This window comes from Pan troglodytes, chromosome 9 (genome assembly GCF_028858775.2).
Source record: "Pan troglodytes isolate AG18354 chromosome 9, NHGRI_mPanTro3-v2.0_pri, whole genome shotgun sequence".
Classification (NCBI taxonomy): domain Eukaryota; kingdom Metazoa; phylum Chordata; class Mammalia; order Primates; family Hominidae; genus Pan; species Pan troglodytes.
In genome coordinates, this window is record NC_072407.2 from 36089934 (window position 1) to 36106248 (window position 16315).

General features: G+C 47.2%; 1 protein-coding gene across 1 annotated transcript; it reads left to right on the forward strand.

Annotated features, from left to right (window-relative positions):
- Positions 1-407: 407 nt before the first annotated feature.
- On the forward strand, positions 408-15168 carry RCN1 (reticulocalbin 1). The gene is made up of 6 exons (XM_024347019.3): positions 408-1113; positions 6778-6971; positions 7984-8162; positions 10179-10239; positions 12917-13116; positions 14001-15168. The coding sequence occupies exons 1-6, from the start codon at positions 860-862 to the stop codon at positions 14106-14108; spliced, it is 996 nt and encodes a 331-aa protein (XP_024202787.1). The 5' UTR covers positions 408-859; the 3' UTR covers positions 14109-15168.
- The last annotated feature ends 1147 nt before the right edge of the window (positions 15169-16315 follow it).

Consider the following 16315-nt stretch of genomic DNA (forward strand, 5'->3'; position numbering starts at 1 on the left):
ATTGGATCCAACTAGTGCTTTTGTAAAATGAGTTACCAACATTTAGAAATAAAACATAAAAATCTAAAATCCTGATTGATTTCATTTGGGAAACAGGACTATCTATCAGCGTGGGGCCTGCGTTCCGCTGGCAGCTGGAACGCACAGTACCGCTCCCTTTAGAGGGACTCTTGGTCATATAGAAGTTCCCCGCTTGACCCTCCTTGACGACTGACAGTACGACCCTCGTTTCTAGGGGACTTCGCCCGTCTTGGTCTCCTTCCAGGCTCGCGTTTGTAACCAGACTCCAAATTTTACTAAATGGGGTTGAATTGGGTTTGAGAGCACATCTTAGAGCAGGGTCTAGGGCTGAGATTCGGGGTCTCAGTTGGAAGTTGAGGAGGGGCAACGTCTCCTTCCTTACAGTTTTCCCGGAACTGTAGGAAGTCAGAGGGAATTTTATCCTGCACATCTGTTGCTTGACAAAGAACTTCCCAATCCTCCTCCGAGCCCTCCAGTCCCTAGCCCAGTTCGCCCGGGCCCGCCCCTAGCAACAAGATCGCGGGGAGGGGCCGAGGCGAAACACGAGCCCCGCGCCCACCACCCCAGCTGGCGACGTGGCTCCGCGGCCCCGGCTTCCCCCGGCAGCTCAGCGACCAATGGGCGCGCGAGCGGGGCCGCCCGCAGCTTCCCAGCCCGAGGCCCCGGCGCGCCCCTCTGCTCCGGCTCGGGGCGGGCACTGGCGGAGGGACTGGCCAGTCCCCTCCTCCGCGCCGGCCCCAACCCTGTCGCTGCCGCCGCGCTCCAAGCCCCCATTCCCGAGCTGCCGCTGTTGTCGCTCGCTCAGCGTCTCCCTCCCGGCCGCCCTCTCCTCGGGACGATGGCGCGCGGTGGCCGCGGCCGCCGCCTGGGGTTAGCCCTGGGGCTGCTGCTGGCGCTGGTGCTGGCGCCGCGGGTTCTGCGGGCCAAGCCCACGGTGCGCAAAGAGCGCGTGGTGCGGCCCGACTCGGAGCTGGGCGAGCGGCCCCCTGAGGACAACCAGAGCTTCCAGTACGACCACGAGGCCTTCCTGGGCAAGGAGGACTCCAAGACCTTCGACCAGCTCACCCCGGACGAGAGCAAGGAGAGGCTAGGGTGAGGCCGCGGCCAGGGCCCCGTGGGGGGCGGCGCAGGTGTCCGAGGGCCGCCTGGGCGGGAGCCACGCGGGATACCACCGCCAAAGCGAAAGCGAAATCGCGCGCGCGGCCTCGAGGATGGGGGCCTGCCCAACTCGGCGCTGGGGCTCAGGCTAACTTGCTGGAGGGCCCCGGGACCCCAGCTTGGAGATCGCCGCCGCCGCGCCCCGGCCGGGGTGGTTTCTCGCGGGGAGGCGAGAACGTGGCAGCGGCCGCGGGAGCCAGGACGGCGAGGGCCCGCCCCCTCCCCCAGGTTGCATCAGAAGGGAGGGGAGAGTGCACAAAAGAAGAGTTTGTCCACAGTGGCCTGTTAGTGACATGAGTTCCTCCCCACTCTCTCGCAGTTTCTCTCTGATCCCCCACTCCTGGGGAGAAGGGCTTGAGACACTCGCTAAGAAAATCTCAGGGATGAACATAAATGGATAAAAGATGAAGGGGCAGGCGAGCGACAGGCTTGCTTCCTGGTCTCGGCCGCAGTGGTCTTGCCTTTTGCCTAATCGCCCTGTAAATCTATCGTAAGGAGACTGGGCGCGGTGACTCACGCCTGTAATCCCAGCACTTTGGGAGGCCGAGGCGGGGGGCGGGTGGGGAGATCACCTGAGGTCAGGAGTTCGAGACCAGCCTGACCAAACGGCGAAATCCCGTCTCTACTAAAAATACAAAAATTAGCCGGGCGTCGTGGCACACGCCTGTAATCCCAGCTACTTGGGAGGCTGAGGCAGGGGAATCGCTTGAACCCGGGAGGCGGAGGTAGCAGTGAGCCGAGATTGCGCCACTGCACTCCAGCCGGGGCTAGAGTGAGACTCCATCTCAAAAATAATAAAAATAAAAATAAAATAAAATCTAGTGTAGGGATACAAAAATCCGGTTGAAAAGGGACACGCAGTTTCCGATTGGAAACAGGAGGGAGCAGGAATGGAAACGGGTCGCCTGAAACGTTTCTGTTGGCAGCAGATGTCTGCAGAAGCACTCAGTTCTTTGGCAACTGATTTGTTTGGGGGGCAAAAAGCTGGAGGGTTCTCTTGGTGGTGGAGGACTTTGACTTGGGCTGTTAAAGGCAGTTGAGTCAGGAACCAAACCCGGGAAACAAAACTTCGGCGTATTTTAGTACACCCTCCCCGGGTCCCCCTGAGGAGACACTTGGGCATTGTGCGGAGGTATCTGGTGGTCCTTGCACAGAGGACCCAGCAGGCAGCCTGGTCCCAGATGGAGGCAGGGCTGGGGAAGAAACCAGCAGTCCTGCCTACTGGGCACCAGGTCTCAGATCTCCCTGAACCTGATTCCTGGGGGTGGAGGATCTTCATGTTCTGCCACATGAAAGAGAACACAGCCATCCCTGTGCTCCTGGGGGCCTCCAAAGGCCAAAGTGTTTCATTGGAATATGAGGATAAATTATACCTATTGTGTAGATGCACCATTTGCCTGCTCTGATAAAAAGACCTTTGAACTTCAAAGTCACCTCCAAACAATTACCTTTTATCTTGCAGAGTACTTTCTCTTCTCGGTTAGGACTTAACAATGGGGGCCATTGATGAGTTCAGTCTATTGTATTGCTTTGAGGCACTTGGAGACTGATTTATCCTGGAGCCCTGAGTGGCAGCCACATTGTCACTGGAGAGGAGGCAGGGAGAGGTTTTGGGATTTGGAAAACTTTATAAGGTGTGGTCCTACAGCTTCCAGTTAATGCCTTCATCATGACAGTTCAGCCTAGTAGTGAGAAAAAGTGACGGTGAAGTTGGTCTGGATTTGATCCTTGTATCAACACCTTGACTTCATTCATTTGTTCCTGCAACAAACATTTGAATGGCTACTGTGTACCGGGCCCCAGTTTAGATAACCAGCAGGTACAAAGATGAAACCTTATGCTCTGGGCGTCGAAGTGCTTGTAAGCAAATGTGGAGGAGAGAAGCACGGACAAACTAGCCATTATGCACAATTGCTGCAATGATGGCCTATAAAACCTACTGTGAGCATATTCAGGAGAAGGAGCCGCCAAGGCTGCAGGTTAGAAAGAGGGGATTGGGGCTGTCACCTGATCAGAGTTTGTAGGATGACTTGGAGGTTGCCAGGTGTACAGCAGGGAAGGCCTTCCTGAAGAGAAAACAGCCATTTCTAAAGGGTTTGAAAAGCGTTCTGGGGCATGAAGGGTGGTGAGTCTGCAAAGGGGCAGGGAAGGGAAGTGAGAGGTGAGAATGGAGGGGAAACCAAGGGCAGAGCAGGAAGGACCTTGGTGAGATGGACATGAGATGTTATCCTGTACGTTGTCAAAATGTCATAATCCCCAAAACTCATTGGGAAAGTCAGGCTGGCAGGAGGGCAGTACACAGAGAACATAATCAAGGCACAGAGTAGACCAGTGGCAGGGAGAGGAGGTGAATGCCAAAGGGGCTTTGTCTCTCCGGATTCCAGGAGGGGATGAATCTAGACACCAGTGGGAGGCAGAACTGGCAGCTCTTGCTCTTGACTCAATGAGGGGGAGAAGAGAGAGGTAGGAATCAAGGGGACATCCGGGTCTCTGGCCTTAGCCACCAGATGGGTGATGGATGCACCATTCACTTGTAGGTTAAATGTGGGGTAGAGGCGGGGTAGGAGGTGCTGGAAATTATGGGTCCTGTTTGGGATGGGGCTGAGTGTGAGAAGCTGCCCCTCTGTCCAAAGCTTCTGTTTCAGTGGTCGCCTCCAAGATTGGGCTGAGAAGGAATGAGTGTGGCTGGATCTAGGCAACTTTGTCACCAGCACCTGTCAATCCTGAAAATGTGACAGCTCTAAGGCCCCTAAAGACACCTGGACCAGAGGTTGCAAAGTGGGAACCCGTAGGCTGCATGCATTCATAAATATGCCACACAGTGTAAATTACTTGCCCACGTTTAAAGTTTGAATGGTTTCACATACAGACCCCCATATCTGGCTTCTCTTGACACCTTTATTCCCATGTGTCAGTCATCGTCTGCAGCAGAGTCGGCCAGCCCTATTTGGTGGCTAGCAGGGTACCTCCAAGTGGCCATAGGTCCCATCAAAAGGTTTTGCTCATTCTGTTACCTGTTGATGTTGAGAACAAATGATGATGGAGTTGGTCTGGGTTTGCTCCTTGCATCAACACCTTAACTTCATTCATTTATTCGTGCAACAAACATCCGAATGGCTACTGTGTAGCAGCTACCATCAGCCACTGATCTAGATTATTGTCTTTAGTGAGGAAAAGCATGCATTCTCTCCTTTATTCCTCACAACATTCCTTGTGAAGTAGGTGTTCAGTTTACAGATGGGGAAACTCAGAGAGTCGAGACACTTGCCCAAGATCACGCAGATAATGGGGACCAGAGGCAGGACGGGGATCCAGGTGTTCTGATGAAAGTGCTGGGCTTCATCTCCATCCTAGCTGCCTTTCCCAGGATCTCACTTGACATTGTTAAAGAGAAGGTTAAGATCTTATTTATTCTTACAACAAATATTTATTGAGTCCCTAATATTTGTCAGGCTGAGCTATGTCCTAGATGTTTATTTGGCATAGATTAGATGCTGTCCTTTCCACAAAAGAGGATTGTAGAGTCTGATGTCGTTACCCTGAGATTATGTTTCCCAGTTGGCGTTGTGTAACCCATTGGCCTGTCTCCACTGTGTCCCCAGGATCAGAGCAGTGCTTGGCACATAACTGGGCTCAACACTGCACAACGTTAAAAGAATTCTGCTGTGTCTGGCTATGATTTCCTGGGGGAAGAAGCCTGAAGACACTTGAAGTTTCATGTTTTAGTTGCCCAGGCTCGTTTACAGTGGTACAGTCATAGCTCACACTGCAGCCTCGACCTCCTGGGCTCAGGCAATCCTCCCACCTCAGCCTCCTGAGTAGCTGGAGCTACAGGCATGCATCACCATTCCTGGCTAATTTTTTTATTTTGAGACGGAGTCTCGCCCTGTCGCCCAGGCTGGAGTGCAGTGGCATGATCTCGGCTCACTGCAAGCTCAGCTTCCCAGGTTCACGCCATTCTCCTGCTTCAGCCTCCCAGGTAGCTGGGACTACAGGCACCCGCCACCACACCTGGCTAATTTTTTTGTATTTTTAGTAGAGACGGGGTTTCACCGTGTTAGCCAGGATGGTCTGGATCTCCTGATCTCATGATCCACCTGCCTCAGCCTCCCAAAGTTCTGGGACCACAGGCATGAGCCACCATGCCCGGCCATTCCTGGCTAATTTTTAAATTTTTTGTAGAGTCAGGATCTCACTATGTTGCCCAGGCTGCTCTCAAACTCTTGGCCTCCTACCTCAGTCCTCCCACCTCAGCCTCCTGAAGCACTGGGATCACAGATCCAGCCTATCTTTTAGGATTGAGACCTGTTAAACTTGCAAATGAAAGGGTACTTTCAAGCTGTTGGTGATGTTTACACCTTCCTGAGAAAGAGGAGCTTGGGTTCTTGGGTTCAGGTAGGAGGGGGAGACATTGATTATTCACTCCTCCCCTTCTCGTGTACACCCTCCCCCACCTAAAAAAAAGTTATAGGAGATTTTCTCTATCAAACTATCAAACTACTGATGAATTTGTTTCCCATTTTTTATTAATTAAAGATTAATTGCCACTCAGAATGTCTGTTGACAAGAAAGTTTTACCACTGAAGCTGTTAGAATTCCAGCCCAAAACAAAGAAATAAATCTAGAGTTAGCCTGTATGACCTCCTCCCAGATAAATGGACTACAAGGGTGAAACTTTTTTAAACACTGGGAATAGCTTGGGGGTGTTTTTGAAGTTCCCTACTGGGATGCTGTCCTGGTTTGGGACCATCTGGTCTAGAGATGACAAAAGTGGGTTCCCAGCCTGAAGTTTGCTCTGGGCTAGCATTTAGGGTAACTCGGTGGAGTTCAGTGGGAAATTTGTGAAACCTAGGCCAGCTGTGGAGCTGGTATAGGAGTCTTTACCCTAAGAGCAGAGGGTTTAAGGTTCCTAGAGCGGATCAGCTGGTCAAGTTTTGTGAATAGATTCTGTGATGTCAAGGCTCCTTCAGCCCTGACATTTGTGCTGTGTCCACCATCTGGTGTCTTCCTGCTTTACGTTTCAAGTCTTTGTATCCATGGTGGTGGGATTTAAAAAAAAAAAACTCACTTATCTTTTGATTTACATACAGTTTCCACTTTTTGCATTGGACCTAAGCCAGAAGACATGGGTTCTCACCCCAGTTTTACCAAATACTGGCTGTGTAATCTTAGAAGTTATTCCATTTCTCTGGGCCCCAGTTTCCATTACTCCAAAATGAGGGTGCTGGACTACAGCAGGGAAGATTAATAGGTTTCATCTTACAGATCAGCTCTGATCCGTTGATAATGGCCATCACCAGAGCACAGTGCTGAGAATTCTGAGAGCACCTCTAGGTTTATCAGGACAGAGGGGCACGATCCATTAGCAGTGTCTGCCATCAGCACTGGTTGGGGGAAAGCACATCAACCTTGGAAGGATAAACTTGAAGATTCCTTCCAGCCTCCTTGGATCATTGATTCTGTTGTAGTTGTATGTGCATTTTGGATTGTGCAGGTGTTTGATCTTTTGCTGGACCAGCATCACACAAGCCTTGATAATATAACAGCCTTGTGCCTGTGTGTGGGTTTCTTTTTTTTTTTTTTTTTTTTGTACTGCAGGAAGATTGTTGATCGAATCGACAATGATGGGGATGGCTTTGTCACTACTGAGGAGCTGAAAACCTGGATCAAACGGGTGCAGAAAAGATACATCTTTGATAATGTCGCCAAAGTCTGGAAGGATTATGATAGGGACAAGGATGATAAAATTTCCTGGGAAGAATACAAACAAGCCACCTATGGTTACTACCTAGGTAAGAGGTGCTGCAGGAGCGATGACACAGCGGGGGCCCAGGTCACAAGCTTTTTGTAGACTCTCTCTTCTCTTATCATATCCACTCCCTTCAGGGAGATGTCACAGCCTCCTAAGTAGAACCTGCTTGTATAACACCCTCCTCTGCAAACTCAGAATGTACTGAGTTGCTTACACTGAGTGAAGTTACAGGTGGGAGGGAAGGGCTGTGAGGGCTAATAAAAAAAATCCCTTAGATTGAGACCCCATCTCAACTTCGTCTCAGATGCACACACGGAGAAGAAAGCAGAAAGGAAGTGTGTCTGTGGTACATTTTCAAAATGCTGCCTAATTCTGGATAGCAAGGATTGAGTGGGCCGGAGCAGTCAGGGAAGGCTTCCTGGTGTGGGTGGTTTGGAAACTGGAGCCTTGGAGAATGGATTTATATTTGGAGAAGGTGGGTCAACTGGAGGGGCAAAGATGCAGCAATGCATGCAGTAATGGGAAGGGTTTAGATCCAAGACAAACAAGATCGGGAGAAGGAAGGAGAAGTGAGATTACAGAGGCACGGGGTGCAGACCTGCTGGGTGCATGGTGAGGTTGGCAAAGAAACAGGCCCAAGGAGAACCAAAGATGCACGCACGCGGCCAGAATCGGGGAGATCTTGAAAGCCAGGCACGGCGTTGAGACAAGATGTTTTGGGTACCAAAGAGCCTCTGTATGTTCCAGATCTAAGAATGAGATGATGAAAGTAGAGTTCTGCAAAGAGAAGTATGGCAGTAATATAGTCTAAAGCCTGCGCTCTTAACCACTTGCAGTAATTCCCCTAATATGCCATGAGGCCTAGATTATGGGGTGGCTTGAAGGGACTGATATTAGAGGCATTCTGACATAAAATGTTTTAAAGAACTCAGTAGGTCGGGACCTTTTTTCCCTGTATGTACCATTTGAGCATGCAGGATGAGTGATCTGGGAGGAAACGCCTTTCTTGACCGCACAGTTTAAAAACATTTCTGCATACGTACATCCTGCAGGAAACCCTGCAGAGTTTCATGATTCTTCAGATCATCACACCTTTAAAAAGATGCTGCCACGTGATGAGAGAAGATTCAAAGCTGCAGACCTCAATGGTGACCTGACAGCTACTCGGGAGGAGTTCACTGCCTTTCTGCATCCTGAAGAGTTTGAACATATGAAGGAAATTGTGGTTTTGGTAAGATAAGTGAAGAGTCTGGGCTGGGAAGAGACCGGGGAGAAAACTGCCTCCAAATCTTGTCTCTTCCAAAGAGAGAAAACTTTTCAGCCTGAAGGGAATTGGAGAAGGACTCTGAAGTAGAGTTTGTTGGAATACCTGTCCACCCAGAAAATTAGTCAAGTCAGGCTGGCTGCTGTAACAAATAGCCCCCAGTTGTAGCCATTTAACACTAGCAAAGCTTGTTCCAGCCAGATGGACCTCCTGGGCTGTTCTCTGAGCACAGTTGGGTACCCAGTTCTCCTCTAAGCACTCCTGCTTGTGCTCTGCCATCTTGTAGCTTCAAAGTCATCCTGGCAACACCCAGCTGGCTGACAAAGGAAAAGAGAGGGAATGAGAAGATACAGTCTTTGTTTACTCTTCCAGCCAGGGAATGACACATCCCCTTCACATATGTTTCACTGGTCCCTCCTAGATATGAAGAGGCTGGGAAATACAGTTTAGATACGTGCCTAGAAAGAGTAAATGGGGGCCAGGCACAGTGGCTCATGCCTGTAATCCCAGCACTTTGGGAGGCCGAGGCAGGCGGATCATGAGGTCAGGAGTTTGAAACCAGCCTGGCCAATATGTTGAAATGCTGTCTCTACTAAAGGTACAAAAAAAATTAGCCACACATGGTGGCATGTGCCTGTAATCCCAGCTACTCGGGAGGCTGAGGCAGGAGAATCGCTTAAACCCAGGAGGCGGAGGTTGCAGTGAGCCGAGATCGTGCCATTGCACTCCAGCCTGGGCGACAGGGTGAGACTCCTCCTCAAAAAAAAAAAAAAAAGAAAGAGCAAATGGCTTAAGTGAGCAACTAGCTAGTCTCTGCCCCATTTTTCAATTTTAAGGGACTTGGAAAAAGACTCAGAAATGGAATGAATTGGATTGTTAAAACTGTATGGAAATGTAAAGTAAAAATTATGGCTGGAAGAGATGGTACCCTTAGGGGGTGGGTCTTTGGAGGGTGGGTGGATCAGGCCCTAGGCTTTGAGGAATGACTATGCTTGTAAGGCCTCAGAATGTAGTTGCTTTCCGTGGTGTCTTGTTGGGTCCCAAATGTCTTCATTTTCCATGACAATTAAATAAATGCCATCACCTGTTTTCCTGGGCAGATGCACCAACCCAGTTCCAACTGTTTCAATCCTGGGAAACAGATGGCTAGAGCTTTTGTTTACACGAGCTGTGGATGGTTTTAGTTATCCAGGTGGTGGAAGGGTCCACTCATGCTTCATCCTCCTGACTGCCATGACTGTAAGGACTGGGCAGTGGCTCCAAGAATCATTTCTCTTTACCACTCAACATTCATGTAGTGTTAGCTAATGTGGCAGAGGACAGTGCAGGTGGTGAATGATCCAGAGTAGACTACGAGCCTTTGGGAGTGGCTCTCTGCTCTCAGGTTGGCTGTTTGGTTTGACCCAGGATGCCTCTGAGTTGCTGTGCCAATGAACAGTAAACTCATTTAATTATTGACCCAATCAAAAAATACTAAATAAGAGGTCAAGTATACTAAATACAGAGCACAATACATCAAAAAGTCAGATATACTTTTATTTTTTAGTTGCCCACTGTTTCACATTTCTCTGACACCAACTCAGTATTCATGGTCCTGTTAGCACTAGAGTCTATTCTTGTGGTCATCTAATCCAGTGGTTCTCACACTGGGTTTCTCGCATGTTCCCCAGTGGGTGTTTTGGCTGGATGGTGGAGTTGGTTGGCCTGGCAGGGCCTCCTGATATCGTCAGAGCACCTCTGGGGTTACAGGTACATCTTGCTTTGAAGAAAGCATTCTGCTCTGGAAACTGGGGTGGGGGATTAGGAACAGAAACTATTGCCTGTTTTTTACAGATAGAAAACTAGTTCCCAGGGAAGTAAGGAGATGAGCCAGAAGTCACCAAGCATTCAGCCGTAAAAGCTGGACAAAGGAGGACAATAGAATTCTCAGACTTCTTAGAGCACATGGCCATCTCGCATTCTGTTTTACCTTTTGCTTCCTAGGAAACCCTGGAGGACATCGACAAGAACGGGGATGGGTTTGTGGATCAGGATGAGTATATTGGTGAGTACTGACCTAGAGTCTTGCTCAGCTGTCCTGACTGGGCCACATGACCCCACCCACACGTCTGGCTACTTTCTCCGACGTCTCTTTTAGCAACAGCTGCAAGTCTATAAGTCACTCCTGGGAGCTTCCAGCCTGCTTGTCCCATCAGCCCTAGTGGTGTAGTATCAGGGAAGTATTATTAGGCCTCATTCAGTGGAGAAGAGATGAAAAGGCTGGCCCTACACAAGGCTGGCCAACAGTTGGCCCCATGACTCTGAGAGGTGCCCTTCGTCACACTGCCTAGTTTTACCTTTGCAAAAGGACATTGGAGATCCCATAGATTTACAGTGAAGATAGAGGAGACAGTGTCAGGGCAAAGACTCTAAAACTGGACTGGGTCGATGGGGCCTAGAAACTCTGAGTAGATGCAGCTGTGATTAACAGAACTGTTTATGTGTCTGAGCACTTTGCAGAAAGGCATTCTTCTTAGAAAGATAAATGTTTTACAGAGTGCACAATTGCCCAATAATATGCTCATTTCGTGCCCCTCGTTTCCCATCCTTTGGATGGGAGTCCTATAGTGTCAAATTAATGTATTTGGGTCTGAACCCACCATTGCTGGTTAGAGCTCTTCCTGGTAGCCCCAAATCCCCCCCAGCCCAACCCCCGCTAGAAAGGACTAGAGCAGGCAACAAGGACAATTCCATTTGATCCTCACCACCTGCTATGGCACATGGCTTCAGCTGCAGGCTCCCTTCTCATGGCAGCTCTTTTCCCAAGTCTCAATAAAGTAAAAGCTGGAAAATCATTTGATTTAGGTGTTGACCTATGAAAAGAGAAATGAAATATGTATAATTTTTGTACAGATTTTTAATCAAAGCCATTAATTACCTTTAAATGTAAAACTCAGAGCCTGAGTTGCCGTCTCTGGTTTTGTGGTTGTATTACTTTGCCATCCCAGACACGAGAACAAGTGCCTTCAGCAATGAAGAGCAGACTTTCCTCTAATCATTAGAAATTATGTTTGATCATGAGCCAAACACTGTTCCTTGTGTGTCATTGGTAACAGACAAGGTAGCTCTCGCCACAGTAATTACAGTGATCTTGGTGGCACTACCCTGATAGAATAACATATGCTGACAGCTCCCTCATCAGAGCAAGCAGTTGAGCCTTCCTCTTGCTGGGTCCACGTGCGAGGGTCACGTTCGGAGGCACAGACCTCTTACCGTGGCACTGGGGATGAAATGAGACTGACAGCAAAGACTGCATGATTAAAACAAACAATGTAGTGCTTTTGATTGAAAGTGTGCGCTCTGCCCAGCCCTCCGGAACTGTGCATTGAAATGGTGCAAAGTCAGGGGCAGAACTCTTTGAGTGGCTTTGCCTAAAAGAAGCATCCCATTCTTTACAGTGAACAGGGAGAGGGAGGTGGAGGCGTTGCGCTTGAAAATCGAATACCTAGTGACTCACAGGCAGAGGAAACCCAATGTATTGACTCGTCATTTCACTTCTCGGGGAGGCTTCTCTTCAAGCGGCACCAAGTGGAAAGTGTGTGGTGGGGGGTGGTAGTAGGAAGAGCACTGGAATTAGGAGCCCTACCTTCTCCACCGATTAGCTTTGTGACCCTGGGGTAATCACGTAATGGCTTCAAACCTCAGCTTCCTCATCTGTAAAATGGGGGAAAAAAAAGCGAGCCCATTTTTACAGGATTCGATGAAGCTCGAATTAGCTAATACATATTACAGCTCTTTCTCAAAAACAATGTAGACATGTCAGTTAGGGGTCTACCTTGTAGTCAAGGGTCTTGTCTTTTTTTTTCCTTCACTTACTACCTGCTTCATTCACCACCTGACATTTCCAAGCTCTGTTTCCATGACAGAGAAACTGCCTGCTGGCTATCTCTCTTTTCCGAGAGCTGCTGACACACACACACAATGCAAAAATGTTTCCTTTTTCTTTTCCTTGCCATTTTGTACAATGGTGATAATGACCCATCTTGTAGAATTGTTATAAGGATGAAATATAATGACAAGTGAAAGCCCTTTGGAAATGATATAAACAATAGTACTAAACACAGTGGCTAAGACTCTGGGTTGAAAGCAGAGTGGCCATGTTCCTGTGCAGCCTCCAGCTCATATGAGCTGTGGGTCATTGGGTAAGACTTTACCTCATTGTTTTCATCTGTAAAATGGGAATTATAACAGCACTCACTTTGTAAGGTTGTGGTGTGAAAATCAAATGAAAACTGTGTGTAGAACACTTTATACCGTATCTGGACCATAGTGTTCAATGTTAGTCATTATTATTAGTTTTCGCTTATGTAGTGCCAGTTTGGGTTGTAGAGGGCTTTTACATCAAAATGGCACATTTGATCATAATAGCCCCATGATTTATAAATTATCATCTCCATTTTACAGACAAGGAAACTTCAGGCTCAGTCACTGAACTAAGTCAAAAGCCGGGATTTATCTTTTGGCTTCTAAACTCAGTTCTTTCTACTCCATCACATGGCCTTCATCATGAATAAATTACTGCATCATTATCCCCAAGAAACTACCTACCAGCTGTTTGAGTTAGGTCTCTGGATTGGTTGTCGCCTTTCCTAAAGCTCAGGAGGTCAAGTTTTTTTTATGCTGGCGGGGGGAGGTTTACCTTCCCACTTTCCTTTGTAACCAACAATAACCTTCCCTTCTAGCGGATATGTTTTCCCATGAGGAGAATGGCCCTGAGCCAGACTGGGTTTTATCAGAACGGGAGCAGTTTAACGAATTCCGGGATCTGAACAAGGACGGGAAGTTAGACAAAGATGAGATTCGCCACTGGATCCTCCCTCAAGATTATGATCATGCACAGGCTGAGGCCAGGCATCTGGTATATGAGTCAGACAAAAACAAGGTATTTCCCATTCTTCTGGAATCACTGATTGAAGGGAGACAGTTTACATAAGATCGGTTTTGTTTGCTTTTTCGGCGATAGCATTGACCCATGTGGCCCTGTCTTTATTGACTTTTCCTTCTTGTCCTACAGTGGAGACCTGTAAACTTGAGCTAATACCGTGGTAACCCACAGTAAAATTATTAGGCCCCAACTTTCCTGGAAAGTCAGCTATGAGCCACAGACTTACATTAAGTCACATTTCCTAAGACTGCAGAACTTTGTGGGCAGGACACGATTTAAGAAGTATACCCCGTGTTGCCCTAGGATCAGCTTATTTATCCATTCGTTGTCACCAAATACTTATCAAATATCTGTGAGGTGTCAGGAACAAGGAAGCCCATCCCATTAAAGCCCAGACATCCTCAGGCAAGCTCAGGTTTCTGGCTTTAATGCCTAGTACTTCGGTATCTATTGATAAACATCCAAATAAACAAATCAATACATTTAGAAAAATGTCCTGCCTATTCCCCACTTTGCTGATTGCCCCCAAATTCTCAGGTTATGCCAACAGTCAGTTTAGGCAGCGAGGTCATAAGAGGAAAGTGGCATTCTTGAGGGCCTATTTTGGGAAGACCAACACTGCTTGTGGACACAAATGGATTCTAGCTTCTGAATTACTCGGGGACTTCCCTGACACGTTAGCACGGTTTTTATAGCAAGAGGCTGTTCCGATTTGGAGTTTTGCAGTGCAGTCATGGTAGATGAAGGAGGTGCCCAGTAGCTTCTGGATTACTAAATATAGTATTTTAAATGTTGCACATCAGTGAAATGACGTGAACATCATACGGAACTAGTACAGTTACCAGAGCTTCCATGACAGTGCTCTTTGATCTCTTCTATAGGATGAGAAGCTAACTAAAGAGGAAATATTGGAGAACTGGAACATGTTTGTTGGAAGCCAAGCTACCAATTACGGGGAAGATCTCACAAAAAATCATGATGAGCTTTGATAGACACTCACCAGAATATGGCAGACTGTCATAGGCATTCTGTTATTGTCTTGGATTGTTGCTACAATTGTCTAATTTACAGCATTTGTGATCCCACAAAAAGCAAGTTTATACCTCAGATTGGGGTATAAAAATTGTTTTTCGCTCAGTATTTACTGGAAAATGGACATCACTAGTCTTTCAGTAAGATTGCTCTCAAAACACGTGAAAACCTTGGTAAATTGCAATTCTTTCTGGGGATATATTGGTACAACATGACTTAAAACTTTTTTTTTCTATTAAAACTTAAAGGGGAGCAAAACTTGAAAAAGCCCTGTTCTTCAGAAGGTGAGTGGGTTGAGGGAGGCAGTAATATGAAGTGACTGCTGTGTATTTTAACTACCAGATTTTTTATATTTGCCACTGTTAAATAGTTGGAAAGGGGAAATTCTGATTAAGCGAAAGTGGTATCATCCTAGGTAAGCTTATTTCAGAACAAGTCTAATATTTCAGATTCTTTCTTTTCGACTTTATACTCTGAGTTATTACTTACTGTAAGTGGTGTATATGAAACCTCCATGCATTTTCCAGTATGGATCTGCTAATATGCACAGTAAATCCATGTCTTTGTTTGTTTTTCTATTAAAAAGCAATCAAGAAAGATAATGTGAAAAAGAAAGGAATTTAGAGGTAGGGAAAAGATGAATGTCAGACATTTGAAGAACCATAGTAAAATGATAAACACTAAATATACTTGAGAAAACTTTCTTAATATGCCAATGAGGTAGGCCTGATCTTTGAAATAGTGAATAGGAATACAATGCATTTCCTCAATGATCACTGATTAGAATGAGGTGGTGGGATCCTTGGGAAGCCAAAAGGAAGTGGAGTTCTGGATCATGTCCCATCCAGTCCAGTGAATCCACGACCCTCAGACCTGTCCCCCAGCAACAGCTTATCCCATGGAATGAGGACAAGGTGATACTCTGAGCTGTGGACTGAACTGGCAGACACAACCTGTACAGATTGAAATTTCACCTTGTAAGGAGGAAGTGAATGAAATAAAGGATCCCCCTAAGGATTTTCTACTGTGTCCTGTGGTGTTTGACTTCACAGATGCTATTTGTGACATTATTCATATAGCATAAAACAGTGGGGTTGGATCCCATGAATAACATTATAAAGGTTCTGGGTTTTTTTTCATCCAATTACTAGAATGTTCAGAATAGACTCATATTTACTAATTTAATAAATGTATATACTTAATGCCTTTACTTTTCTAGGTCATTTTAACTATAAAATCTTCCTGAAAAAGGTTGCACCTGAAAAATCTGGACTTCTTCCCGGGGCCTATGAGGCGCTGTAGGAGGAGGCCTATGGGATCTGGCCCCTACCAGCAGTAGCATCATCTCCTTACCACTGTCCCTTTCATACCGCCTATAGTCTGGCCCCAGAGACTTTCTAGTCCTCAGACACACCAAGGTCATTCCCAGCTTGGGCCCTTTGCACTTGCTGCCCCCTCACATTCAGAATACCCATCTCTCACACCCTCAGGTAACACATGGTACTTCCTCAGGGGGGCTTTCCAGACCCCACTATTTAAAGTAATCCCAACTCGAATCTCGGTTTCACATCCCCATTTTATTTTCTTCTTGGCATGCAATACTATTTATATTCATTTCCATGCCTTCTGTCCAAATTGCCACAAAGTGGGGGATTTACAGTGACAGAAACTTACACGGTTCTGGAGGCCAGGGTCTGAAGTCAAGGTGTCAGCAGGGCTGCTCTGCCTCTGAAGGCACTAGCGAAAATGCCTCCTTGCTTCTTCCAGCTTCTGGTGACTCCTTGGAGTTCCTTAGCTTGTGGCTACATCACTCCACTGCGTCATCTCTGCCTCTGTCTTCACAAGGCCTTCCTCTCCTTTCTCTGTGTCTCCCCTTGGTGTGTCTTTTATAAGCACACTTGTCATTTGATTTAGAGCCCACTTGGATTATCTAAGATGATCTCATCTTGAGGTGCATAATTATATCATCCCTTTTGCCAAGTAAGATCACATTCACAGGTTCTGGGGGTTAGCAGGTGGATATATCTTTTGGTGGGGGGCCGTCATTCAAGCTAACCTACTACACCACTTGACATTATATTGTTTGGACATTGCTTGTCTCTCCCAAGCTAGAATATAAACCATGAGACCAGCAGTCTCGTTTTCTGATTTACTGCTGTTTCCC